This window comes from Penicillium hispanicum, assembly GCF_028827665.1.
Source record: "Penicillium hispanicum strain IBT 35686 chromosome Unknown utg000002l_segment0_segment0, whole genome shotgun sequence".
NCBI lineage: Eukaryota > Fungi > Ascomycota > Eurotiomycetes > Eurotiales > Aspergillaceae > Penicillium > Penicillium hispanicum.
The window spans coordinates 1,317,866-1,344,989 of NW_026623194.1; the positions used below are offsets into that span (position 1 = coordinate 1,317,866).

Genomic DNA, 27,124 nt, shown 5'->3' on the forward strand with positions numbered 1-27,124 from the left:
ATTGAGAAAAGGGACGAGAGACGACGAGGCAGGAATACGAGAGGATGTCTGGGGAAGAGAAGAGGGGGTCAATAATGCTCTCACAGAGGAAATTATCCCGAGTCGCGGGCATCACGATGATGGGCAACTACACCCATCTCTAAGAACGCTGGTGCCTCAGCACGCTGAGATTAACCTTTGGGACAAGCCTCGCCAGGCGTGCTTGGCATCCCAAGGGTCTCTGCCCTATGGATTCGCACGACTCGCATCCCCCATTGGCCGCTGGCGCACCCCGCTGACCTGTGAAGCGGAATGCCTTGCAGTGCTGATCTGGGGCGAAGTGGTCTAAACATGATGAACGATCATTGCTGCCTGTCGCGTTGCACCGTGAAGTGTTCCGGCCGTCCTCGCGCCCCGCGGACTCCGTCTGGCGTTTGTGCTCGCCCGATCGCTCCTTCCCAGGCAGGATGTCGCATGAGATCGAGGTGGATGTTGCCTTGCCAACGTGGTCAGATACGCGGTTTCATGGTTGAGCTTGGGTTCGTGGATTGTACCTAGTTGAGCTGCGTCCGGCCCAGATGGCTGCCTAGCGCTCAGTCGGGACGTCTGGCCTTGCCATAAATCGGCTATGGATTGTGATTCTTGAAAATTCCCCCGGCTGTTGCGACCGTTTGGGCACTCGGTCGATTCCCTGAGATAAATATGGGCTTCTAATCGGATTGTTCTTTACACTCATGAATTGCAATGGATGTCGGAAAAATAAATGGGTGCGGCTCTTTGGAACACCCGACGAACAAATTTACTCTGGACTGGATATTCTTTGATACTGCAAAGGGCGTGACGAGGAGGTCTATGGCATAGTGTCGTTGATGCTCCGACGCTTTCAATCACCTAACACCACATCATCGCTTTTCTTATACATCTACCCTACGAGCAGTCTGGTTTGTCTGTCCAACGAACACGGAACTGTTTAGCTGGACCTCACGCCCTGGCCGAGATCGGCATACAGACATGCAAACCGACACTGATCCACCAGGAAACCAACCGGGACTCATCGGTGGTGTCGCTACACAGCCATCAGTACTCGGATAATTCCCGGTAAGCACAACGCTGAACTCGCTGCACGTACCTGACACCACGAGGTGCGGGCCTTGGATGTCGCAGCAAGATTGTGAGTCTGACAGCCAATCTCATTCGCCCAGGGCGACAAGCCAACCAAACTCCAATAGATCAAGCTGACCGATCACCGCGAGAATCCAGCCGAGATTGCTTTCCCCCCCACCGTCCTCCGCCAGAGCCCTGTAGCCAAGTCGGCTGGAACGATGCAGCATATCAAGCAAGCTCGAGAAGCATGCGCCCAATGCTCTCCGTGATTGGCGAATTAAGCATCGAGCCAAGCCTGCCGCGTGGAGCGCAGGGGAGATTTGAGACGCAGTGATTGGCGACGCTCACCCGCACCGCTCCACTTGTCGACAGGTACGCAGGGCAAGCTTTCGCCCAGCGACCGCGTGCTCGAATCTGCGCCAGCTCATTCGTGATGAAGTGAAGAGATCGCGCGTGGGCAGAAAACATTCGGTGCAGGTAGGGCACTTGCCGAGTCTCCGGTGGGCTACCGGCTGCCCGGTTTGAATATTATCTACGGCCTATGGCAATCCACCGCGGCCACATGTGAGCGCGAGGTCCTTTTCCTATTTGCCTGGAATGTTAGCAGGATGAATTATCTCACAAGGAAGGTGGTGAGTGGCTGACGGGAGGAATGGTAGGGGTCTCCAGTGCGGAGACCAACAGGTATAAAATGCTGCACGCCGTCAGCCAGGGAAACGATTCTCGCGCTCACACCGGTCAAGCTGCTGTTGCTGCTCCTTTTCCTCCTTTCTTTGGGAACCGTCGAAAGTATGAAGGCCAACACTTTGATTCCCCTGATCGGTCTCTCCGGCAGCGCCCTGGGTGCGGCCGTGGCCCGCGACTCCCAGCAGCCCTGGGGTTACAAGTCCGGCTCCAAGGAGTCCATTGCCAATCTGAAGGACAAAATTGAGAACGTGGTCTGGATTACGTTGGAGAACCGCGCCTATGACAACATTCTGGGTGGCATCCACAAGCAAGGCCTTGACAACGTGGTCAACAACGGCCCCTTCTGCAACCCATTGCTGGTGAACCAGCCCGATGGTGCCAAGGGCTGCAGTACCTACAAGGACTACGACTCGGTCACCCATGATCCTGACCACTCGGTCACCGGCAACAATTTTGAGTTTTATGGCACTTACACTCCTAACGACGAGGCCGTTGCCAATGGCACCCTGAAGCCCAACCTGAAAGGCTTTGTTCAGCGCCAGATGGAACATCACTCCATCCCGGCGCAGCGTGCCACCGAGGAGGTGATGGGCTACTACTCTGAGAGTGAGATCCCCACTATCGTGAATATGGTGGACGAGTTCACCACCTTCAACTACTGGCACTCTTGCGTGCCCGGTGTAAGTGCATATTTCGTCTCAAGTCCGGGTGCATACAATATGCTGACTGCGAAATCAGCCCACCAACCCTAACCGTCTATGCGCGGTTGCCGGTACTGCCGATGGCCATGGCAAGAATGACAAGAGCTTTGATGTCTCCGGGGTGAATATTCCTAGCATCTTCCAGGCCGCCACCGAGAAGGGCATCACATGGCGCGACTACGATGGTACCAACGGCGCCTTCCTGCCGGATGCCTTGTTTTTCAACTGGACCGCTAAGAACGCCAAGAGCAATGTCGTTCCCCTGGAGAACTTCTATCAGGATGCCTACCTGGGTCTGCTCCCGCAGCTGTCCTACATCAATCCCTCCTGCTGTGACCTGAACACCAACTCTATGCACCCCTCTGGTAACGTCTCGTTCGGCCAGGTCCTCCTCAAGCAGGTCTACGATGCTGTCCGCACCGGCCCCCAGTGGGACAAGACCCTCTTGTTGATCACCTTTGATGAGACCGGTGGTTTCTATGACCACGTTGCTCCTCCTCTTGCCGTTCGCCCGGACAACAAGACCTACACCGAGACCGCTCCCGACGGCAGCAAGTACACCCTCAAGTATGACCGTCTGGGTGGCCGTTTGCCTACTTGGCTGGTCTCTCCCTACGCTCCTCAGGGCTATATCGAGAACTTCGGTACTGATCCTGCCACTGGCAAGTCGGCCTCCTACAGCTCCACCTCGGTCCTGAAGACTCTGGGATACTTGTGGGATCTCGAGGATTTGACCACTCGCGTCAGCCATTCTCCTGCCTTCGATCACTTGATTGGTCCCCAGGCCCGCCCTTCGGCCCCTACGGCCCTGGCCAACCCCCAACCCTTCCCTGATGCTGTTTAATACTCCTTCGAGAGGAGCGGTGGATGGCAGTTCTCTTCTAGCTAGACCGGTGTTGTATATGCATCGAGGATAGAGTCGTTTTGAGATGGTGATTGACGTCCAATGAAAATATTTGATTTCAATAAAATGTTCAACGAATGACTAAGTGTGGACGAATACTGTCAGGATCTTCTTGAGGGTAACAATGCGCTAGAGATGAGTCCACATGGCATTCCATTTCAATTATCTATTCATCAAAAATATTAACAACTCGACTAGCTATACGTGTATCTAGAAGCGTGTGTGAAACAAAGGCTCGAAGTGAGAAGACGGAGCCCCACGCCACCTCGGAGTTCTTCTCATCGCATTTCCGCGCATTCGGTTGTAAACTCGACTTCGGCCCCTTTGCGCTGTCACGCATTCACCGGCGGGCCCTCATATTGCACGAGAAGGAATTTCCAGAGCTGGAGCGTCCGACGTCTCAACCAAGACAACAGACAACGAAGGTCTCCCGGGGCTATATTGAGGTCGCCCAGAAACCTGACTCAGCGGTCTGATCCCTCCAGCCCTGGAGGGCTTCCCAGAAGGACAGGAAACCCTTCGCCTTCTCCATCAAAGCTACGACCTTTTTGGTCAGGCAACGTCCCTCGCATTCCAGATATCCCTCACGTTGCCGCGGACGTGATAGGAACGAACAAGCTGAGAAAGATGGCAAGCCACCGCCCCGCAAACCTGGCAGACCTGCCGCAGATTCGCGCAATCAACACTCACTACATCCTCCACACCTCGCTCACGTTTATGCAAGCCCCTCCAGCACTTCATTCCTACACAGCGAAATGGCATGACCTTATGAAACGTGGTCTCCCTTACCTGGTTGCAGTGGATAGCAGCCACAAGACCGGCGAGGGCCTAGATCTGGTCCTGGGATACGCCTATCTTTCTCCCTTTCGCGGCCATCTGGTTTCCTATGCGCCTACGGTAGAGCTCAGTCTGTTTGTGCATCCAGATTATCAGTCTCGCTCTGTGGGATCTAATCTCCTTGGTGCCTTGCTGCGCATGGTGCGAGCAGGGGATATCAGCAACTATTGCGAAGAATTGCAACACATTCCCAATGCCACCGATTCTAACCAGCCAGGTACGGATGCGATTCAAGTGCGGAGCATCATTGCAGTCATGGCTGTGGACCCAGAGGGCAAAGATGGAGGCGATGCACTACGGAGGTGGTATATCCAGCGTGGGTTCGTGGAACGCGGTCGCATGGTGGAGGTCGGATTCAAAAGAGGACACTGGTAAGTGTCGTCTGTGCACTGCTTTTCACCCATATCAAATGGTATTCGATGCTGACCAGAGAAGCAGGATCGACACGATCTATCTACAATATTCGTCCGCGTAAGATCACTGGAATGAGAGAATATCCTTTGTTTGTTCATCGTAATGAGACCATGTGGGTTTGTCCATTGCGCTATCGATCTGAACGGCTGAGAGTACTTGCACGTTGTGTACATGAATTGATCCTAGTGAATGATGGCATAGGACGTGCTGGGCTCAGACTGTTTGGGCTTTCATACTGAATCTCGGTGGTCAAGATAAGTCAAGTTGGACGACTTGATCAAAGTGGCGAGTATATCAGTCCAGCCAGATGGGTTTTCGTGGACCTATATAACAATCTTAGAACCCTGCTCCACCATTTTCGGCCCCCATCTAGTTCATACGTCACTCATCTAAATGAATTCTCAACCTACCAGTTAGAGGCCTGCAGATGATCCAGTATTCAGAGCATCCATTTACACTTGTTGCATTATGGTGATACTCAGCCTCGATAGGCAAGAGGATGAAGTTATAGCAGCCAAAGCCTTTACCTCATGTCGTAGAGTTCATATAGATACACCAAGCCAACGTGCTCGACGTTCTTTCCTCACCGCTACTCCTCCCAGTATAGCCAAATACCTCTGAGAATATCTGTCAACAATGGATAATTGAAGTGGAGGCCAACGCTGTGGGCGTGCGATTTAATAATCGCAACATGTAAAATTCCAGTACGACCTTACGACGTAATCTAATATAATTCAATATTTATTACTCCTTAGTAATCGTTCTAAAAGTGGGTTACTACCTACCTACCTAGTTAGGTAGATCAAGCAAGAGGGGGCGAAGAGACTCGTTTTATAAATCGTTGGTCTAGTGTTTTGATCTACAACGCCCCAAGTTCGCATATTCTACCCGTCCTGGTATGCCCACTCCATTCACCTCAGTCAATTCCTGGCGGTCCATCCGCACACCCATTATGCCACGCCCGCTTGGCAGACTTTGATAGTCTACGCGCTGCAATGATCATCAACAAGGCAGTTCGCACCGCCGAGGATGTCGCCGCACTCGTGTCCATGGTGGCTACTGTCACAGATATGTCCAGCGAAGTAGCCGAGGTCTTCGCCGCGCATGCGCACATACAGCCGAACGATCTAGTCACGCTTCTCGGGATGCATGAATGGCGACGTCCTCGCAGAGATCTACGGACACCGTGGTTGCAACTCGCCCCCCCCCACTTCGTCCTGGAGATGGTGCCAATTTTATCCATAGCGGAGGCGTAGACAGAGACATTGGCGCGGGCGCAAGGTCTGCGTGACGCCATCCTCGTGACAGATCCTGCGAATCAAGCTATCTCCCCACTAGTCCCGACAGGGTCAACCTGCAAGGCATCTACAAGTACATGACTCGGCAACACATCCAGCAGAAGTACGATCTTGGAAATGTGTTTGAAAACATCATTGTTGATCTGGTCAGAGCAATAGGTCATAAAAGCCCACGTGTACCTGAGCGTGTTTGGGAGGTGATATCCCACTCATGAACCACTACAACGACCCGCAAGGAAAGGACCACAGGAAATATCCCCACCGCTAGACTCCAATATGAACAGAAACACAGGAATGTATCTTGTATGCAAACCCTTCAGGGCCGTAACTCCTTTACTCATACATATATATCGAAGGAAAATGGTAACCAATGGATACAAACCAAGCAAGAACACCGAACACCTGATATCATCGGAATGGATTTTCTTTGTGAATGAGCGCATCGCGGCCATCTTGCCGTTGCTTCTATATCTCAGAATCCATCTTCGTGGAGATGCCCAGGTGATACTGGGGTCAAGGCTTCGTTGTTGGTGAAGGGGTTCGGACCACACCATCCGTACAGATCGCAGCGACATCGCTGTTCGGAGACACAGCTAGCAGGCCGTTAGCAACTGATTTCCTGCAATCCAAGTAATATTTTGAAATCCGCCGGCTTTGAAATCGGCCGGTACCCAAATGTCGGGCGCATGGAAGAAAACGTGGAGATGGATGCAAGGGGAGGGGAGTTCTTACTAAACCGGAGGCATGCCAAGGAAAATATGCCACAGCTTCTCAAGCAGCCAACCAATTCCATAGTTGTCGGACATATCCGTGGTCGCAATCCACTCCATGATCCGCAAGTAGTCCTCTTTAGTCCTGACCTGGATCTTTTCACTGGTCACGGCAAACTGCGCACAGCACTGGTGGCCAATATCGACGGGAGCTTCACTTGGATCGGCACCGAGGAAGTGGGCGTAGAGGTTGGGCAGCTCATCCATCAGGTATTGATACTCGAGGTCATGGCGCAAGGGGTTCTTCTGATGCATGGTGCTAGGACAGCCCAGATCGTTCGAACAGCGCAGATTCGCATATCCCTTGAGGCTGACGGCGTCCAGCCGCAGGTTGGACAGCACATTGCGCGTGTTCGGACCGGCAATATCACTGTGCCACTGCTCCTCCCTGCTGTGGATGAAAATGTTGTATGGGTGTAGTTGGTCGTAGTAGTCGATCATGTAGCTGAGGTAGACGCTGGATTCACGGCCGTTGGTCGAGTAGGGAAGCAGGAAGTTCTCTTCGGGGTCTTCGTCCATGGTGTAGATGTAAGGGGTGCATAGACTATTTTAAGAACCGTGTCAGCCACTGCGGGGATGAAAAAGGGTGTTGAGCCACGAGCCGACCACGTACAATTCCTCGCAGAAATCGAAGATCCAGTCCACGTTGTCGTCTCTGGTCTTTCCGGCAATGATTGCCACATCCTCCGCGGTTTCATGCGGTACAATAACGGGCACGGCATTATTGGAGCCATCTTTTTCGATCGGGGTCGAGATTCCTTCAATAGGCCACGGGCTTTAGATTTCGCTCTGAAGGGAGAGCCTTGAGAGTCACATACCGTGCGATTGCAGATCTTCCTTCAGTTCCTTGAACTTGGCCGCCTTGGAATTTATGCCATCCTCGGGCTTTCCGTGGAACACGGGCAAGTTTCGTCCGTCGGATGTTTTCAGATAGATCGGAAGAACGAAGAAAAGCATAACCGACGTGAAAAGAAGGGCCCACGTCTTCTTGCCCACAAACCCTAGTCGTGGCATTTTGGGTATCGAGCTCTTGGGGCTGGTTGGCTGTTTCATGTTTGCGACTGCTGCCCAGGGGGGAAGGAAAAGAGGGTGATGGGGAGGGCGAGGATACGTCGCGCCTCGGCCTTGCCCGCTGCGCTGGTTGTGGGAGGGAGGCGTAGAGAAAAGGCAAAAGTTAAGGGGATGAGAGAGTCGGGAAGGACAATTCTTTTCATAATCTCGTGCGGAGCCATCCCCAAGATCATTGCTTGCCGCATGGGGCCATTACGGGAAATTAGTGACTTTACGAGCCTGCCGTCATGGAATGGTACAGCCTCTATACGCGACCTGATAAGACATGGTCGAAAGCGGAAGCGATGTGAGCTTCTCCGGAGGGGAGGCCACGCCAGACCCTTATAAGCTATCTATCTCTGCACGTTTAGCTGGAATCACAACCTGACTGGAAATCCTCGTGGAAATTTATTTCAGGGTCGCGAGCGATACCAGGCTTGTCGAGTCTCTCCATCGCTGTTCTCATCGCATGTCGCCCTCGCGCTCCGTTCGGGTATTTCGGTAATAAGGCACCCTCTCTTCGGCGTAATTTTCTCTCGTAAGTTACAATCGGCCTCGCAATTAAGGTCGACTTCAGGGGTCATGGGGAAATCTCGTAACGAGCGGGTCCGTCGACCCACTCAGTATAGCGTGATTCCTATTATAATTATAAAATTAATTTAGGTTTCGACTCTATGGAAATAAACGCCGGGCGCCCTCACCACCTGGGTCCCCCCTTGATGAGTTTACGTGCAGCTGCGAGTGGTTGTTAAAGGACAAGACTCTCCCGATCGGTGGTAGAAATCTGTAGAAATCTGCTATGATAGCAGTAATGCTGGTAAATGGCTTAGCTGTTAGGCAGTCCCCTAGTGCGCTGTATAGATATTCAGTTTGTATAGGCCTCTTCCTCTAGTCTCCTTCCTCCTTACCTAGGTATGTAGTTTATTCAGACTTTCCGTTTTGCCTTGGCCCTTCCTAGCGTGGACCTTTGTTTCTTCGTCTCCATATCTATCTCACCGGCCGATAAGATCCTCCAAAGCCATGAAGAAGTATACCCGTGCATACATCTGAGGTTATTCGTAACGTTAGAGGCACCCCCGCGGAGGTATTCAAAAATAGATCTATTCTGACACGAAGCAGCTCTACGAGGACACCAGCAAAGGAACTGACGGGGGGTAGGGTAAGTCTGACTTAATAATCAGTCAATTCAGGCCCAGGCATGTCCATGAGACAAGTCAGCACGGACACTAAGAGAAAAGCTGCAAATTTCAGAATTTGCAACTTCCGTAACGGCAGAGGTAAGCCGATATTACCTATCCTTTCGCCCCCGGGGTCTGGAACCCCCCACCCCGCCATGCCGAGAACGGACTAATAATGGGTAATATTAAATAATGGACTTCAAATCCACTCGCGCCAGGCCTGAACCGCTCTGTGATTGGCCGCTGGATATCACCCAATCCGGTCGCGGCCAAGCGCGGGCCGTCTCATTTTTGGCCGTGTACAGGTCAATGCAGCTGATCGACAGTCCTCAACTTCTTTGAGCCGCGGGTGTTCTGGCAACTTTCCAGGACTTGGATCTTGCAATCTTGGCAGAATCCAGGCCCCCAATATCATACAGGCATCCCGTGTTACGCTGCAAGTAGCGTCATATTGCTGACGGGCATCTTGTATGGCCTCTTTGAGAGAGGAAGCGCTTCGCATGCCAGATGCAGATCAGATCGACACTTGACTGAGAGGGAGAAAAAAGAAAAGAGAGGCGTGAAGTAAATTAGGAGGCGGCTGTCCAAGACACTGCACTGCCATCAATACTTACTAGCGCCGGATTCGACGATACAGCTGTGGCACCGAAATGGTTTTTTAAAATAACTAGAGATTTGGGATTTCGCATGGTATGGTCCCCAGTATATTACATAATCAAGTCTGAGTCAAGGACGTGTGGAGGCATGAAGTCTATTCCAGATCTGAAGAGATCGATCATATCTCCTTGGATGTTCCATGACTCGTCTACATAGTTTGTTGTTCCTCCTGGTGTAACCGATTTAACTCCTGATGTTCGAAGCCGTCGACCAGGTATCGAGTCCAGGTGGGCAAATGGGAGTATTCTACGGCTGTCTCCGTGTCTTTTTCAGATGTGAAAGGACGCCACGCATGGCCCTATATTGTACCACCACTTTTACTAGTCTCTGATATAGAATCCCTGGGGCCACGCCAAGATCCGCTGAAACATGACCGCTTCAGCCCCAGAGCTATCTGCGACTATACGCCGACAGTGCAGTGCAATCTGGTAGACTTTCTCAGGGCGAGATACGGGTTGATTGAAATACGGCGACACCGGACTGAGATACATAGGTTCCCCATGCTAGACGCTAAATATATCCACTTGTATCGTTCCACGCTGACCTGGTTCCCCACCGGAAGCACCAAATCATCTTGCGGAAGCAACCCTCGTCGCCCCCATTATTGCCATGGGAGTCTTGACGGGGCTAAGTAATTTCGACATGGTATTGACCCTGAAACAGGTCGGCATATAAGAGGAGCGATACTGCGCCTTTGACTCACTCACGCAGTGCCTCCGTCCAACTTCTCACGCTCGTTACTTGCCCCCTATGTTGCTGCTCCGGGTTTTCTTTCTCTTCGCATTCGCCATCGCCGGCTCCTCCGCGTGGGTATTCACTGCCTGGAACGGTGTGGGCTGCGGAGAAGGGCCGCAGAATGCCGAAGTCATCCAGGCGCTGGAGGGAGAAGGCAACCAGCCGTGCATCAACCTGGACGGGGATGACAAGGCATTCTCCTTTTCTGGTCAGGCCGACGAGGGCACCGTGATCTGGGCCTACCACTATCCCGACTGCACCGGCCAGCGCAGGAAGGTGGTTCAAGATCAGTGTCAAACCCCACTGGCTCGTCTGCCATGCATTCGCTCGTGGAAGATTGTCCGACGGTGATGGTGCGTGAGTCCACGTTGACCCCCAGTCCCCCCCCTTGCGTCGTTTTCTAACGTCCGTTCAGCGCACTCCATCCCGACCGATCGCTACAATTTTTTTCTTCCCACTTTGCACTTGACTGTCCTGGAGTCCATATAATTTCTTCACGCTGGCCGACTTTTTCTGTACACCATTTGCGGCATTTGTTACACCACTTGAGCCCTTTTTTACATACCGGATTTCGGAGTTGGATGTGAAGCATGGGCTGTACCGATGATCTGTACGCTTTGGGGGACATCCTCGGGGCCCGATACTAATAAAAGATTCATAACGTGTACGAAGGTGGGAAATTAAATAGATGAAATGATCGCCACGACTGCAGTCCGTGGACCTCGAAATGCGACTCTCCAGCTGGGCGCTTGTAAGAATCTGCTTCCGGTGGCGTGGTGTACCATCCCTGTATCGTTGTATTGGGTGGAACTGCTGCAACCGTCGAGGTTGAGCCGAGTCGACCGCTGCGACGAACCAGGGGGGAATGGCGATCTGCACACCGATGCCAATCAGAGAGATTCGGAAAGGAATCGAGTGAGGAAAAGTGGTCGAGTGGTGGGATTTGGATGTCTTAGGTATTCAACGGTCATACCAGGAAGTGTTCTGGATCCCAATAATTACAGAATGCCTTCGACAGGACCATGTGCGCTGTCATGAGCGTATTGAATTATTCCATGCAAACGACACACGGGCCTTGATCTCTCAATACTACTGCGAATTCCATACCGTTGTAACGGTGACTTGCCACAGATACGAACCGCCGCTATTCTTACCGCCCGGGTGGCGCTGGTAATATGTCTTAAATACCTTTTCCGGTGGCCGATCGGCTTGGAAGGCCCCCGTGTTCCATTCGACGATCCTCGGTGTCCACCTGTGTACGTACTGTACACCACCTGGATCCTTGGATATTGTCATATCTCGGTATGGACCGTATAGATACAGTATTCAAAAATGTTAAGTAACACCCCTGTATCAGGGCTCGCTCGTCAAATTGATGAGGAAATAGTACGTGGTAGTCACCCTTTGGAGTGATTCTTCCTAGCCGCGGTCGGAAATCAACGAGTTGGTCGTGAAAAGGAGAGGCACACAGGGTACATGGAAACGAGTCGATAATCGTGTATCCCAGAGAGAGGTAGAGAGTAATCTACATGATTCGGGTGTATCTCTACCAACCTCAGGCGCCAACCGCCCATTCTTGATTTCATTCTCAATCGATCTCCACCGAGACGGGGAACGGCGAGAAAACCATGGCTTGCCGCGTTTTCGCGCCTCGTGAAGTTTACTGTGACTATCGCTCTTATGGCCATTCGAGGCAATTCTAGAACGGCCCCGCGTTGCTAATTGTGTCCTCCACGCTGCGTCCATTTACGGCATAGTGGGAGTCAGGCTAGTAAAAAGGCCATCGCCTGTTCGATCCTAATATTCTAAATGTTCCTTGACAAGGCTGTCACTGAATCAGAGCCCGGCTCTTGAGCTATGGCTCGTGACGACTTGTACCTGACTTGTTCGTCACGGGTGCCACTCCTGCGGATATCTCCATTCTCGTGTCTCTTCGCGCTTGCAGTCGTTTCCCTGGAAGCTGCTGCGACGACCGAGATATCCCAAGTAATTGGAATTAGGGGAATGAGTTTCGGGTACATCCGGGTACAGCAAACAAGCTTTCTCCCGTCCCAGCATGATCCAGAGGTATTTCAGCTCCACGACAACCACTGCATGGCACTACCCATACCCTGCCATGCCTACTATCAAAGTCTGTCTGTATAGCAAAGGGAGGTCTCTGAGATAGCTTTCTCATCAAAGTATGACTCTGTCAGATGTTGCTTAGATCAGCCAGTCAAGCTCAACCGTATCGGACGCCCTGAGCAACTCCTCCAAACCAGTCATCTGCGGCCAAAGACTCCTCCGGGGCCGCGTAGTTGATAATAGTGCTCTTCGTCGTGGTATATGCATGATAGGCGTCGATCCCATTCTCACTTCCCACTCCACTTGCCGACTTCGCACCTCCCCACGGACTGCTTGGATCATTTCGATGGTGTGTGTTTACCCAGACAATCCCCGCTTCAATCTGCTCCGATACACGGAAGGCCTGTGAGAGATCCTTGGTCCAAATACTTGCCCCAAGGCCAAAATCAGTATCATTGGCCAGGGCAATAGCTTGCTCCTCGGTATCGAAGCCAACGACAACGATGACAGGGCCGAAGGCTTCTTGCCGCCATATTACCGACTTTGTGATACCACCACCTCCATCTGTAGATACGAGAATCGTAGGCTCGTAAAAGGACCCGCTGGACAGGTCGAATCCATCCAACGGACTCTTCCCGCTCATTCGTCTCGCTCCAGTGAGCGCAACGGCACTCTGGTCAGCCAGGGACTCGTCCACCAACCTCTCCACATGCTGCAGTTGCTTCTGCGAGATCAGCGATCCCATCACCGAGTCTGGGTTGCTCGGCGCGCCCATCCGAGCCACGATCCCGTCCACCTTCAGCTTCAGCTTCTGCAACACCTCGTCGAGAATCTTGTTTTCCACGATGATCCGCGTGCTCGCGATGCAGGTCTGTCCGCTGGCGATGAAGCTCCCGAACGCGATGCCGTTCACCGCCACGTCGACGTCGGCCTTGCGAAAGACCACCAGCGCTGCTTTGCCGCCCAATTCGGCCGTGTACTTGGCCAGGTTCCCGCCGACGACGCTGCCAATGGCACTACCAGCCGCCGTGCCACCGGTCACGTCCACCTTTCTCACCAGCGGATGTGCGACCAGCGCCTGTCCAGTGGTCGTGCCGTACCCAGGCAAGACGCTCAGCACTCCGGCCGGGATACCCGCTCGGTGCAGGATGTGCGCTAAGCGGAGTGTAGTCAAGGGCGTCAACTCGCTCGGTTTGACGATAACGCTATTCCCAGCCGCGAGGGCGGGCGCCAGTTTCTTCACGGCGATCAGGAGTGGGTGGTTGAACGGCGTGATCTGGACAACGACGCCCAGCGGGACGCGGTCGATGAAATTGTGCAGTGTCCCGGTGGTGGGGAGAACGGCGCGTTCTTCCACGCGGAGCAGCGCGGCGTAGTACTTGAACCACTTCACGAGCGACGGGACCTGGGCCTTCATTTCCCGGATTGCGCGGCCGGTTTGCTGTGATTCGAGAGTGATGAGCTCCGGTAGGGACTCTGATAGCAGGGCGGCGCAGTTCTCGAGTACGTCGGCGCGGTGGTGTCGGCTCGCGCGGGACCAGGTGCCGGCCTTGAAGACGGCGTGGGCGGCGGCGACGGCTGTCTCGACGTCAGTTGTTGAGGCGGCATGGCAGCTAGATTGTGTTATTGCGGTCATTCGAGGACGATGAGGTAGAACAACCTACACTGCGATCGTTTCCCGGGTTGCAGGGTCCTCGATGGGAATGCTGCAGATATTAGTGACGATCGATGCAGCGCAGGGTGCAATGCCTACAGGCTTTCTCCTCCAGGCCGTTCCTCGCCGGCGAGCCACAGGTTATACGTCTCCATGTTCTTGTTTCAAGTGGCGTGATATCGTCGAGGCTGTAAATGCAATCAAATGAGGGGTTGCGCTCTGATAAGGTGTTGATAGTCGAATTGGTCGTTGGCAATGATCGCTCTCAAGAAGTAGGCCACGAGTCACATGGAACTTGAATGCTCCCCGTAGTTGAATTTGCATAGAATTCCGGCCACAAATGACCGATCAGAGCGAGTTGGAGAAACGCAAGACGCTGGCCAACGAATGGAAACCGAGAGGCGTATCGGCGGAGCTCGCAGCCCGCCCGCATTTATTCCGCAGGACTATCCATGAGCCTCAGCATCATGACTGGCCGTCGGATTCTGGCCTGATGACGCACTTGTCTTTGATTGAGCAAGTAGTACTACGCTACGATGTTTACGATTCCTCGTTCCATGTTCCATTTCGGATTCTGCGATAACAGATCTCGCGTTGCAACGCCAGCGATGCGATCCGTTCACTCCGCAACAAGCCTTATCTCCAGTGCAAGCCTCGTGCAAGCTCCCTGCAGGCAATGTCGTATAGAGGATCTACTGTCTGGTAGCAGGATGTCCGTCTCGCAAGTACACGCAGTTGTCGCAGTTGACACGATCGTCCGTTCTCAACGTCGGACCGCAGCCTTCAGTCCAACACCGTGCGTGGGTGGATCGCGCTTGGACTGGATAATTCGAATTGCATCAGAGTCGATCAGGTTTTTACTGACAAGATGACAGATATATTCCATGGTCCACTCCTGACATCGCCTGTTGGTGTTCTAGAAACAAGACATGGGCTTAGCAAGGGAACACTGCCCTAGCGACATCGAGACTCACGTCATTGACCGGTGCCAGGAAGTTCTCACTGATACCAGGAGTTGGCACCTCGGATGCCGCGAGCTCGATGTTCCCAACGGGAGTACAGTCGGTCCTCTTCTCCTGCGTTATCGCATCCACGATGTGATGCGAGTCCACGTCTCCAATGGGAATGAGTGTATATGGCTCTGTGGTGTCGGCGGGTGAATAGTTTCGTTTAAACTCGAGAACGTATCCTGTCATGGGCGCTCCAATGGCTTGGATGAGGGTCCCGTGGTTTGGGTCTGCCTGGGCAGGCACGAAGATGGCAAAATGGGCCCGTTGGAATTCAGCATTGCGCGAAGAGATTAGAGAGATAGTTCTGGGCATCATGGAGTGCAATCTGGAGATGGTGAGAGTTTGATGTTACTTGGTTAGTTAACTAGTTAGTTATTCCTGGAGATGCGGTTGACGTCAACAGGAACCGCTCCCACAAATGCGGGGTAGCACGACTTTCTCTTACAGGAAACTTGGTTATTGCACGATCGTGTGTATTCCTTTTTGGTAGAACCAACTGTGGTGTAAGCGGTGGGATGATCAAATATGTCGTGGCCAAGTGAGGCCGGCTTCGAAGGGAGAAGAGGGAGATGAGACGAAAGTACACGGCATCACCGCCTGATCACGCAGGCATCAACATTTCAGATCGGACTGACCGCTTGGAGTGCGAATGGAAGACTCGATTATTAGGAGTGAGGCGATGTCTGTTCCCACAAATAGTAGAGTGCGCAGAGACAATGGATTCGTCCCGGGGAAATACTAGTAACTGCAAGAGGCAATTTTCGACACATCCTTGCAGGCTCAACCTAGGCCAGGATTGTCTCTTGCGGTGACTATTGACCAGCTTCTTGCGTCGTGGTCCAGTCCGATGGCGTAGATAGATTCGAGTGGCAAGGCGAGGCGCAGGGAGTAAGCCGAGCAGAGCTGATATCAATCCGATCGACATACTATATGTATCCAGTAGGAATTCCTACCTGACCCATTAACATTGACGATAGACCCCACTGCAGGATAAGCGAGTGGCCCCGTTGTAAGTTCTGGAAGAGTATATGGATGTATATGGAAGTAGTAGAGCTCACCTCCCGAAAACTTGATTTGCGCGCCGTTGGCACTAGTGCCAACTCTATGACATCGGGGATTTTTAGTGGAATCCCACATCGACCTGGACGTCATCCGATGCGACGGTGCTCGATACAAGGCCTTTGCGGTCGATCCATGGTTTAGTTGGCATCCAAACCACTCTCTGGGATATTTCAGAAGAACAGGGTTGGCAATAACGATAGGCACTGGCCTAGCCTTGATAATTAATGATCTAGGGATTCCCCGATATATCAGTTGCCGCGATGACTTGGGTGGCTGACGGCTCCACTCCAATAGATTAAAGATGATGAATCGCCCCGATCGATCATGATCTCATCCGGCCGAGACTCCGGTGGCCACGGTGGATCGCTGCTGTCATTGGTGCCCGACAAGGGGGCCCCAGTCGAGACGATCTGGTTTTGTATGCATCAACGTGTATCTGCCAGGTTCTCGGCCCATTGTCAAGGTTTCGTGTTACTCTCCGACGACGCCGGCTCTGACGATTAACCATCCTAGGAAACGAGGTCAAGAGAAACAGAAAGGAATCATGACCTGCCATCCGCATCAGTGTCTTCTCTAGATTTGGCTCGGCAATCAACAAACATGTGTGTAAAGTTGCACTGTCCGACGGCTATACAGAAGAACGTCTGATGTAATGATGATCCTCAGGACCTCGTGCAGGCTGGTGCTGCATATTCGACGTCGAGGCTGACCTGCGAACCAGTGAATCGCAACCAGGAGCCATGGGACAAGCACACAGCGGGTTGACAAGGCGACAGTGCGAGTGGAGGCAAATCAGCCTGGAGCAAGGACCCCTGGAAGATGCCGGACACGCGCGATGATTCGTTCGTCTCGGTTTGATCCATATCGCGAGGCGTCGTCGCATCCATGGATCGTCGCGTGCCAACCAGTCATCAATGATTATGGGGAATTTCCCAGTGTCATTGTTAGACGCTGGTCGTTGACCGAGTCCGCATGTACGATGCTCCAGCACCCAGGAACGAAATGACGATTCACAATTCAGCGACTGTAGGCACTGAGACAATGTCGACAAGTATGGGTGACTCGGCGTGGAACGCGGCAGGAATCAGCCGTTGATGAACAACCGGGAATCCTGCCGTCTTCACACCCGCCTACCGCAGGTCTCTCTACTCTGTCACACATGGCCTTCCGCGTCATGCTCGACTCCCAGCAACGTCGTGCTCCACCTCCACTATCCACACCCCCAAATTGAGCCACACTAGCTTCGATGCGCGCTGATTCGCGACTGGTCTGGCAAGACACATGGATCGACCCTCTCCAGACGCCGGTCCATTCAATCCTCCAGCTGCCAAACTCGCTATGATGCCAGCGATGACCCCAACAGCCGCCCTGTGGCTTGGTGACCCTCCCACCCCGCATCTCTGCACCGTGCAACCCGCAGATGGTTTGGGTCGATCTCTATTATCAGCAGGAATTGGAGGGATCGCACGACTTGGCCGATGATATCAGTCGTGTATGACGTAGTAATCTCTCTTCCCGTGCCTGAGTGCATATATAGATCGCGGTACATGGCTGCCGGTGCTTGCTCGATGATATCAGAATCCTTGACCATCCCATTTCCTTTAAACATCCAACCATTCCTCGACCCCTCCTGTCGAATTTCTCATCTACAAGAACCTATTGAATTACTAGCCTCAAAAGTTTACCTTCCGGCCCCCGCTACTGTACATTATATTTTTTTTATCCTACTGCACTGCCGGACAGACTCGTTACGAACTTCACGACATCAACTCTATCAAAGCCACGAACGACGACTCGACTCGACACTTGAAGTGCTTTCACAAACTACAATAGAGCACATTCCCCGCCATCACCTCTCAGAACTCGAATCCTATCCATTTCCGCGCACCCATCTCAACACCCTCCCTCCATTGCAAGACCGACGACTCGCGCAGCAACATGTCTTCTCCCGCAGTGAGCAAAGCACCCCCCAAGCTGGGCTCCAAGGCCGGAACCCCCAGCAAGACACGCAAGGGTTCCGGCTCCAGCGCCGCCTCCAAGCCCAGCGTCGCTGATAGTCCCAAGTCCATGAAGAAAACACCAGCCCGCAAGCTCACCCCGAAGGCGCCCCAGCCCATCCCAGACGACGCGGACACGCAGTCCATCCCCGCGACACCCTCGCCTAAGTCCAAGAAGAAGCCCGCGGCCACGGAGCAGCGTCGTCCGATCTCGCCCCCGGACGACGTCGCCTCGCAGGCTTCTGGGTCTGCCGCACCGCTGAGCGGCGTCGCATCTGGGTTGACGGGCAAGGCGAAAGGTCTCGCCGGAAATGCCAAGGATACCGCGCAGAAGGGCGCGGAGACTGTGGCCAACGCTGCGCCCCTTGATCTATCCGCTCTGAAGGGCCTCCAGGTCGGTGACGCGGGCAAGATCTTCGGCCAGGCCGGGAACCCACTGGGCCAGGTGGTGGAAGGCGATCCCGAGGACCTGGTGGGCCAGACCGTCGGCGACGACGGCGAGATTGTCGATGAGGACGGCGACTTGATTGGTCGCGTGGATGTCCTGCACGACGCAGTCGAGCAAGCCCAGGGTCTCCCGGACGATGCCCAGGGGAAGCTGGACGAAGCCAAGGATGTCGTCACGGATATTGCCCAGCTGGAGGGTCTGCCTGTCTCGGACGGCGGTGTGATCAAGAATGCTGCCGGCCAGGTTGTTGGCAAGATCACCGAAGGCGACCCCGAGGATCTGATTGGCTACACGCTCAACGATGATGGCGAGATCGTCGACGAGGACGGCGATGCCATCGGCCGAGTGGAGCTGGTTCCCGTCGAGGAGCAGCAGAAGGCGATTGAAGAGACCGTCGGTGATGCCGCCGAGCAGGCCAACGGTGTCAAGGAGGAGGCCGGCGACAATTTTGAAGATGCCCAGGACGGACTGCCTACCGGTGAGGCAAAGAACGCCGTGGAAAATGTCGACGACACCACCGAAGAGGTCGCCGACGAAGCTGCCGACAACGTTGAGGATGCAGTCGACCAGGTCGAAGAAGCCGTCCCCGAGACCGATGAGCTCGCGGAAACCGCTGATAACGCGGCCGAAGATGCCGTCGATGCGGCTGGAGACGCCGTCGACGAGGCCGCCGAGGAAGCCGCGCAACACATCCCTGGACTCGATACCCTGGAAGGCCTGAAGTGCAACAAGCGCGGATTTATCATTGACGAAGAAACCGGCAAGCCGGTCGGCGAGGTCATCGAAGGTGACCCGAAGAAGCTATCTCGACTTGGTGCCACGCTCGATGAGAACGGCCAATTCTGGGACAACCGCGGCAACGTGATCGGCAAGGTCAAGGCTCTCCCCGTCGAAGACGAGAAGGATGAAGAAGGCCCTTTTGCCGGTCTAGAAGGTCTCGTCGTTGGCGAGGATGGCTGGATCGAGGACGAGAATCAGACTCGCGTTGGGAAGCTCGTTGAAGGCGATGCGAAGAAGCTGCTCGGCCGCGGCGTTGATGAGGATGGCGAGATCCTCGATCGTCATGGCAGCGTTATTGGACGCGCCGAGCGCTGGGAAGAGCCCGAAGCTGAGGAGGAAGCTGCTCCCGATCTTTCTTCTTTGAACGACCTGACTTGCAACAAGGCCGGGTATGTGATCGGGCCCGAGGGCTTCCCGATTGCCCGCGTTGTCGAAGGCAACCCTAAGGAGATTGCGGGCAAGAAGATTGAGGACGGCGAGATCTACGATGGCAAGAAGGTAGTCGGTCGTGTCGAACTCATTCCTGAGGATGAGCTTGAAAGCAAGCCCGAAGGGCCCTTCGCCGGCATGGAGAGCCTGGTCGTGACCAAGGACGGTTTCGTCGAGGATGAGGACGGCGCGATTGTCGGAAAGCTCATCGAAGGTGACGCCAAGAAGCTTCGTGGCCGTGCTGTTGACGAGGACGGCGAGATCACCGACAAGTACGGCAACGTCAAGGGCCGCGCTGAGCCCTATGAGCCTCCAGAGGAAGAGGCACCCCCCGAGGAGGATTTGTCCATTCTCGAGGGCAAGGTGGTCAACAAGACTGGCAACGTCGTTGACCCCACCACCGGAGCTGTTTTCGGCCGCGTTGTCGAAGGAGACAAGCGCCTGGCTGGCCGCAAAGTCGATGGCAAGGGCCAGATCTGGGGTGACAACGGCCAAGTCATTGGTCGTGCTGAACTGATCCCCGACGCCGAGCAACAGAAGGCCGAAGGTCCCTTCTACAGCTTCGACAATGCCGAAGTTGCCAAGGACGGTGTTGTCGTCGACAATGGCCGCATCATTGGTCGTCTGATCGAAGGCGATGCGAAGCGCCTCCTCGGCCGTAAGGTCGACGAAGAGGGCGACGTCCTCGACAAGAACGGCAACACCATCGGCAAGGCCGAGCGCTGGGAGCCCGAGGAGAAGCCGCGCGATGTCAACCCCATGTCTGGCCGCAAGGTCACCAAGGAGGGTGAGGTGCGCGATGCCGATGGCAACTTGATTGGCAAGCTAACCTCTGGCAACCTGGCCACCCTGGTCGGCAAGTCCATTGACGACAATGGCTATGTCGTTGACAACGAGGGCAACAAAATTGGTGAATGTACTCTGCTTGAGAACATCCCAGAGCCAGAGGAGGGCCCTTCGCCTGAAGAGCTGGAGGCTCAGGCCAAGGCCGATCAGGACCGCGAGTTGGCCGGCAAGATGTGCAACATTCTGCGCCAGACTCTGGACCAGGTCAAGCCGGTTTGCAAGCAGATCACGGAGGTAAGTGAAGACGCACGAGTCCTTCAAAACCAGATCACTAACAGGTTCCTTTAGCGCCTTGAGAAGGCCGACCGAACCCCCAAGGACGAGTTGGACGAAGAGAAGTTGGTTCAGGACGTCAAGCCTCTTCTCGAGGAGGGAGGTCGCATTCTCCAGGAGTGCAATGGCTCCATCCGTGCCCTCGACCCCGATGGTCGCATTGCGGCGACGGCCAAGGCTCGTGCTTCTTCGCGCGACGCTACTCCCGAGGAATATCAGCTGGCTGATATGATCAAGGAGCTGACCGAGACCGTGGTGAAGACCATTGATAATGGCCGCAAGCGCATTGCTGATATGCCTCACGCCAAGAAGAAGCTGAACCCTCTCTGGGCTCTGCTCTCGGAGCCCTTGTTCCAGATCATCGCTGCAGTTGGTCTGCTGCTCAACGGCGTGTTGACCTTGGTCGGCCGTTTGCTGGATGGCCTGGGCCTTGGTGGTCTTCTCAACGGTATTCTCGGTGGTCTTGGCCTGGACAAGATCATCAGCAGCTTGGGCCTGGGTGGTATTACCGATGCTCTTGGTCTAGGTGGAAACAAGAATTGAAAATGAGTCGGTGGTCTATGATTCTTGGATTTCGGGCAATCTCTGTTGTTCAGCCTGTTTGAGTTGACCTCATGCGCTTGTGCTCTGCAATTCTTACTCTAAGGGTCAGTTATTTCTATTGTGTTCTTGCCCATTGTACTTTCTTCACACGGTTTGCTTTCTGGGCTTGGTTGAATTCTTCGGTGAACTGTACCTGTTTTGCGAAAGATTTCTGTTATCTGCCAGCTCTGATTATTGATATGTCCTATGTACGAGGTACTTAATACTCTTAGTTATTCTACTCTGTACCAATTTCTAATTGTGTCAAATTGAACGTTAATATTTACATGGGCTTGATTGAACGCCTTCCGCACCTTCCTTCATCTTCGATAGAAGCACCCTCGTTTGTCCATATACCAGGGTGCCTGTTTAATATACTCTGTGTTTGTATGGCCAGCTAGAACAGCGAGCTTCATGAAATATCTCTTCTCATAAAGACTGCCCTTGTACCCCGAGCCTCGCTATCCTCATCCGCCACTGGATAGTAGTTCTGCACGGTCTTGATAAGGCGATACCCACGTCGAGAATACCATTCCTCATTAGTGACCTGCCAACTATAAGCAACCCGCGTGAATATCGCAGAATAATAACCCATCACTCACTTTGGGAGCTCCGCCATGGTTCGCCTTTGCATGTTCGTTGCGTCTCTGGTCATCTTTCTGGACGGTGTCCAGCATCAAGATCTTGGCGTTAATCGGTTCTCGAGTTGCCATGTCTTCCACCTCATCCATTGCAGCTCGGCCAATGCCCTGGCCCTGGATGGACTGACTGACGTAGAATGTTTTTATCCAGAAGACCCCTTCTGTTGGCAAGCCTAGGTCGATTTTTGCTGCGTCGGGGTTGCCGTTATCTAAGGAGATGTGGCCAACCGGGATAAACGATTTTTGCGTCGGTTCTCGGGGAACGGCATTGATTGCCACAGCTGTATCTTGAAGAGTACTTTTTTCCTAAGCTGATTGTCAAATTGTCTTTCTTTTGAGAATCATCCGGGTCTCAAACCTTAGATGTGTTGGAGTCCACCGTCTGTGAATCATCGGATGGAAGCACCTTCACGACTAGTCAATATGTGGTTGGGAAAAGATAAGAGCCTCTAGCTCTTCCAGAGGGAATATTATTCAAGCAGACTATCACGGCGAGAGGATACTCACAATCCAATAAATGCACTTCTCGCCTCTGGTTTGTGCCTCTCTCCATACGTTCTCGACTTTGTCCTGCTGCCAGCCACATTCTTCTCGCTGTCTTAATAAATAGTCGCGATGGGCCACAGAGTCCGGATCCCACGGAACTAATAACACCTTCGATGATGTACCCATGCCGAGAAAGCCAAAATGGTTGAGGATGATTAAGAGGGGCAATTGCAAGGAAGTTCACGAGCAGTTGAATATTACTGAACCGGGCCCTGGACGCCCCACATCGCTCTTTGACGACTCTGATTCGATGATTGGCAATTATTGACAGTATCGAATAGGGTATAGTGGCATATGTGATCCGAATTTCGGGTGAAGTTGCGGTGATAAGCATAGCGGGTCAAGCTCGAATGCCAAAATGACATTTGATCACGATACTTACCTGTGCTCCTCTCGGAGGTCATATCAAAACATTGGCCATGTCATGCTAGGTCAATTTTAGAGCTCACGTCCTCATCTATGGATCCACTTCTTGGAAATATCCAGTCTTGGTCAAAATGGAGGTCGAACACGGCGAAGGTCCCAACGTATTGACCACAAAAATCCCTTTGAACCTCTGTAAGGAGTACAGCGCCAGGGAAGCGTTATTACTATTGTTGATTGCTGAAACCTCCAATCATAGCTGGGAATTTTTAGCCTCGTCTTAAACCCCGTTGGCTGCATCGGCAGTGACAATCTTTACTGGTAGACTCGAGATGTACTCGGTCTGTGGGCAGATTATATTACTGCATACAGTCTTACATAAAAGGATGCATATCCTGTCGATATTTGGATATAGTCGGCGGAAGATATAAGTTGACGTAGACCGGGCCCTTTTAGAATCCGTTGACTTGTGAGGGAGATTCGAATACTCGAGAGCCTTACCCCATAGATGTATCTGAGCAGCGATCCACTTGACTTTGTGTATGCTGGCCGGCCCAGTTTTGTCGACTAAAGTCTTTTGCCTGATTCTTCTCCCTTCCTGATATCACTTGAGGCCTCGAGTCCATGGCTCCTTGTCAAAATGGATCTTCCAAGAACCATCAGGCCCTGGAGACTCCAACCACCGAAGCCTCTGGTATCTGTGGAGGCCATTATCATCGACCCGGTGCAGGGGGAATTGATCGAACAGCCACAGTGCGCATATCCGGTGGCAAGATTGCTCAAATTACACCGAACGACTTATCTTACTACAGGGCAGAATTCGGAAGAGGATATGATCAATCTGAGTGGCAAATATATGTGCTCCGGTCTCATCGATTGCCATGTGCAGTTCTCGGACAAAGGGATCAAGGCTATGGTGAGAATTGGAGACTTGGGGACAGGAATTGGCGGGAATGGTTTCACATGAACGATCTATTTACGGATATGGTTCCGCATCCACTGGTCTTCTGCCAGTTCCTTAGCAGAACCACGCTTGCCCGGCTCCCACTGCAGTATCTTCCGGACGAGACATAAAAAATCCTCCTTGTCCTGTCCCTCCAGAGTAGTTTCTCTCTCCTCGAGTGGAATCCGATCTTCAAGTGGAATCCCAGCGCAGAACTCGCCTTCAGAGTCAGAAACATAGTCAGTGGATCCTATCCAAGATTCAATAATAAGAAGCTTGACTTGCCTTTATCCGAAAAGAACTTATGGCTTAGCTTCCCCTGCGCAATGAGACTGGGTGGCGGGGGCCCAAGAAGACGGATCATCTCGGCGAGATGGGCTCGGCTTCGGTAAGTCTGAAATTCGGAGTCGTGGCCTGTGAACAAGGATTCGCCTTCGAAGATGTTCCAAATCTGCAACGCGAGTTATAAGGAGAGAAATTTCAAGTGTAGGTATTTAGCTGTTCTCACCATGCATCCCACATTCCATATGTCGACACTGTACGTCCACGGGACCTCTAGAATCACCTCCGGTGCTCGATAGATATTGGGTTGAATATCCTCCGAGTGGTCGATATCACCGGGCATAGCCGAGCCAAAGTCACATAGTACCGGGGCGCCAACTTGCTTAGGCTTTCTGAGGTCGCGGGATGTATAGATTGTTCGCCCATCAAGTTCCTTCCTCGGACAAGGGCTATAAAGCTCCTCCTCTTCAAAGTCGGTGAAAACCGAATCATCGGCGATGCCGAACATGATATTGTCGGCCTTAATATCTAATAAAATTCTTGTGAGTAGATAATTGCGGAGCGAAGCGGAGCATACTACATCTCTGGAAAAGTGCCAGATACGTCTAATTTTCAGGCTAAAAGAATCCCCGCCCCTGATTGGCCAGATACAGGGCGGTGGATGTAGCAATTCTGCCTATCACAGTCACCTAACTTTGTTTGCTACACATCTAATTGGCTGTTTACGGGGGCACCCCCGCAGCTATAGGACTATAGATTGGCTGTTTACAGTCCTCGGCCTATATCTATCACGCGTTTAATTAGTCCACAGATAGGTTATCCCCTATTTAGTCTTTTTAGCCCCCTTTTCTATTATTAGCTATACCCCCTAATAGTAGCGGAAATTATTTAGGCCACTAAGGCACCTACCTAAACGGCCCCTAATTAGCTCCTGCTAGCAGAAAAATGGGCTACAATTGGCTCCTATAGGCGGTAGATATAGTAATTCTGCCTGTTACAGTTGGCCCTATTAATTGGCTATACAGCTTAGTGGTTAGGCCCTTATAATATATCTCACTAGCCTACTAGCCCCTATAGCAGCCTACCTACTTTATCTATTCTATTATAGCTATATACCTATATATCTTACCCTTTTTAGCTATCCCTATCTATTTTAGGTATTAATATAAGGCTATATCCTAGGGTTAAGATCACTATATAGTTAATACTCTTCTATCTTCCCTCTCTTTATCTCTCTCTCTCTCTTTACCTCTCTATAGCTATCCTTTTAATTATAACTAATATAATTAACCTTTATAAATATCTAGGATACTATATTACTTAATTATTTAGTTAGTTTAGAGCTCTCTATAGCTTAAAGGTTATATAGTACTATCTCTAATACTATATAGTAGGTTATTTTTAATAGGTTTATTTATCTATTAAATTATATCTATAGTATTTATTCTAACTATAATAGGCCTTATCCTAGAAATAAATAAATATAGCTACTTAATTAATACTATATTATCTTTAAGTGTAGTAGTCTATAGTAGCTACTAATTAACCACTCTCTTTATATTAGACTTACACTTACTGTTATTAGTTTAAGCTTTTTTATAAATTCTACTCCTTTAAAAATCTAGTAAAGCTAAATTAATAGTATATTAGCTATAGATATATTAGCTATAAATTATATATTTATAGATTATAACTCTAGTTTTTACCTCCTCCTCTTCTTAAAGTAAGCTATATCTTTTAATATATATAGTTAATAATTACCTTAAGATAATAATAGGCTAATCCTAATTAGTAATATTATAGTCTCTATAGCTCTAATAACCTTATATTAGCTAAGGCTTATAAAAAATAGTTAAATATATAGTGTAAGTACTATTTATAGTAGTAGTATTAAGAATAATTATCTTTAATACTAAATCTATTATAATTAATATAGCTATAGTTATCTTTAGATAATCTTTTTATAAAAGGATTTTTCCTATTATCTTAACCTTACTCTATATCTCTTTTTTATACTAGGTTAATATCTTATACAGAATTAGTAAACTTATTTACTTTATTTATATAGTATATAGTTAAATCTTCTTTACTGTTAGCCCTATCTATTTAGTATATAGTTAAATCTTCTCCTATACCTTTTTATAGTAATTATATATTAAGCCTTTTATTAGTTCTCTAAGATAGTATCCTCCCCTCTATTTTATATATAGTCTTTGCTTTTAGTAGCCCACTAGATTAACTAGCACTAATTAAAATAGAGTAATCTTTATTATAGGACTTCCACACTAAACTTTAAAAGTATTAGCTATAGATCTATAACTACTACTATAAATATTAGTTTAGTATATATCTAAACTATAATAGTGTCTGCTAATACTGTATTAAGAAAGACTAAAGCTAAGATATCTTCCTTTTTAGGCTATTAAACTATATATAGCTAAATCCTATATTAAACCTCCTAGAACTTATATAAATAGAAGAGATATTAATTAGCTATATATATATTTTTATTAAGATTAAGCTAATATAAGATTAGCAGTATTACTACTATAGTTATATTATATATTTCCTATATAATATTAGTTATATTTATAACTAGCTTCTTTTACTCCTTTAAGATATTAAAATAGTTATTCTATAACTATCTAATACTAACTAAGTACTAGTCTTATATTATTAGTTTATCTAGGATTATTAAGTACACTATAAAATAATTATTTATTAGTTTAGCTTCTTTTATTAAAACTACCCTAGATACTATTAGTTAGAGATTTCCTCTACTATAGTTGCTAAACTTTCTAAAGATAGATATATTAATTATCTTTTACCTTTATAGGTTATTAATATATAGCTACCCTTAGTTAATAAATCTAATATAGAATCTAATTAA

At 50.9% G+C, this 27,124-nt stretch overlaps 9 protein-coding genes across 9 annotated transcripts; 4 read left to right on the forward strand and 5 right to left on the reverse strand.

The window, feature by feature from the left end:
• Positions 1-1,874: 1,874 nt before the first annotated feature.
• N7459_002203 (putative phosphatidylglycerol specific phospholipase C) lies at positions 1,875-3,315 on the forward strand (the record flags this gene model as incomplete). Its single annotated transcript, XM_056941388.1, has 2 exons — positions 1,875-2,450; positions 2,509-3,315. The coding sequence occupies 2 exons, from the start codon at positions 1,875-1,877 to the stop codon at positions 3,313-3,315; spliced, it is 1,383 nt and encodes a 460-aa protein (XP_056803243.1).
• Positions 3,316-4,002: 687 nt separating this feature from the next.
• N7459_002204 (GNAT family N-acetyltransferase) lies at positions 4,003-4,687 on the forward strand (the record flags this gene model as incomplete). Its single annotated transcript, XM_056941389.1, has 2 exons — positions 4,003-4,583; positions 4,651-4,687. The coding sequence occupies 2 exons, from the start codon at positions 4,003-4,005 to the stop codon at positions 4,685-4,687; spliced, it is 618 nt and encodes a 205-aa protein (XP_056803244.1).
• Positions 4,688-6,655: 1,968 nt separating this feature from the next.
• On the reverse strand, positions 6,656-7,708 carry N7459_002205 (DUF3431 domain-containing protein; the record flags this gene model as incomplete). Its single annotated transcript, XM_056941390.1, has 3 exons — positions 6,656-7,238; positions 7,308-7,452; positions 7,513-7,708. The coding sequence occupies 3 exons, from the start codon at positions 7,706-7,708 to the stop codon at positions 6,656-6,658; spliced, it is 924 nt and encodes a 307-aa protein (XP_056803245.1).
• A 2,621-nt stretch (positions 7,709-10,329) lies between these two features.
• N7459_002206 (uncharacterized protein) lies at positions 10,330-10,665 on the forward strand (the record flags this gene model as incomplete). Its single annotated transcript, XM_056941391.1, has 1 exon — positions 10,330-10,665. One exon carries the CDS (start codon positions 10,330-10,332, stop codon positions 10,663-10,665), a length of 336 nt encoding a protein of 111 aa, XP_056803246.1.
• A 1,870-nt stretch (positions 10,666-12,535) lies between these two features.
• On the reverse strand, positions 12,536-14,187 carry N7459_002207 (uncharacterized protein; the record flags this gene model as incomplete). The annotated part of the gene is made up of 3 exons (XM_056941392.1): positions 12,536-13,991; positions 14,043-14,084; positions 14,132-14,187. The coding sequence occupies 3 exons, from the start codon at positions 14,185-14,187 to the stop codon at positions 12,536-12,538; spliced, it is 1,554 nt and encodes a 517-aa protein (XP_056803247.1).
• A 608-nt stretch (positions 14,188-14,795) lies between these two features.
• On the reverse strand, positions 14,796-15,357 carry N7459_002208 (uncharacterized protein; the record flags this gene model as incomplete). The annotated part of the gene is made up of 2 exons (XM_056941393.1): positions 14,796-14,948; positions 15,007-15,357. The coding sequence occupies 2 exons, from the start codon at positions 15,355-15,357 to the stop codon at positions 14,796-14,798; spliced, it is 504 nt and encodes a 167-aa protein (XP_056803248.1).
• Positions 15,358-18,042: 2,685 nt separating this feature from the next.
• On the forward strand, positions 18,043-21,420 carry N7459_002209 (LEA domain protein; the record flags this gene model as incomplete). Its single annotated transcript, XM_056941394.1, has 2 exons — positions 18,043-20,838; positions 20,893-21,420. 2 exons carry the CDS (start codon positions 18,043-18,045, stop codon positions 21,418-21,420), a joined length of 3,324 nt encoding a protein of 1,107 aa, XP_056803249.1.
• Positions 21,421-21,871: 451 nt separating this feature from the next.
• Positions 21,872-22,772, reverse strand: N7459_002210 (GNAT family N-acetyltransferase; the record flags this gene model as incomplete). Its single annotated transcript, XM_056941395.1, has 4 exons — positions 21,872-22,006; positions 22,062-22,406; positions 22,459-22,514; positions 22,604-22,772. 4 exons carry the CDS (start codon positions 22,770-22,772, stop codon positions 21,872-21,874), a joined length of 705 nt encoding a protein of 234 aa, XP_056803250.1.
• Positions 22,773-23,981: 1,209 nt separating this feature from the next.
• Positions 23,982-24,742, reverse strand: N7459_002211 (uncharacterized protein; the record flags this gene model as incomplete). The annotated part of the gene is made up of 3 exons (XM_056941396.1): positions 23,982-24,172; positions 24,238-24,403; positions 24,461-24,742. 3 exons carry the CDS (start codon positions 24,740-24,742, stop codon positions 23,982-23,984), a joined length of 639 nt encoding a protein of 212 aa, XP_056803251.1.
• Between the last annotated feature and the right edge of the window lie 2,382 nt (positions 24,743-27,124).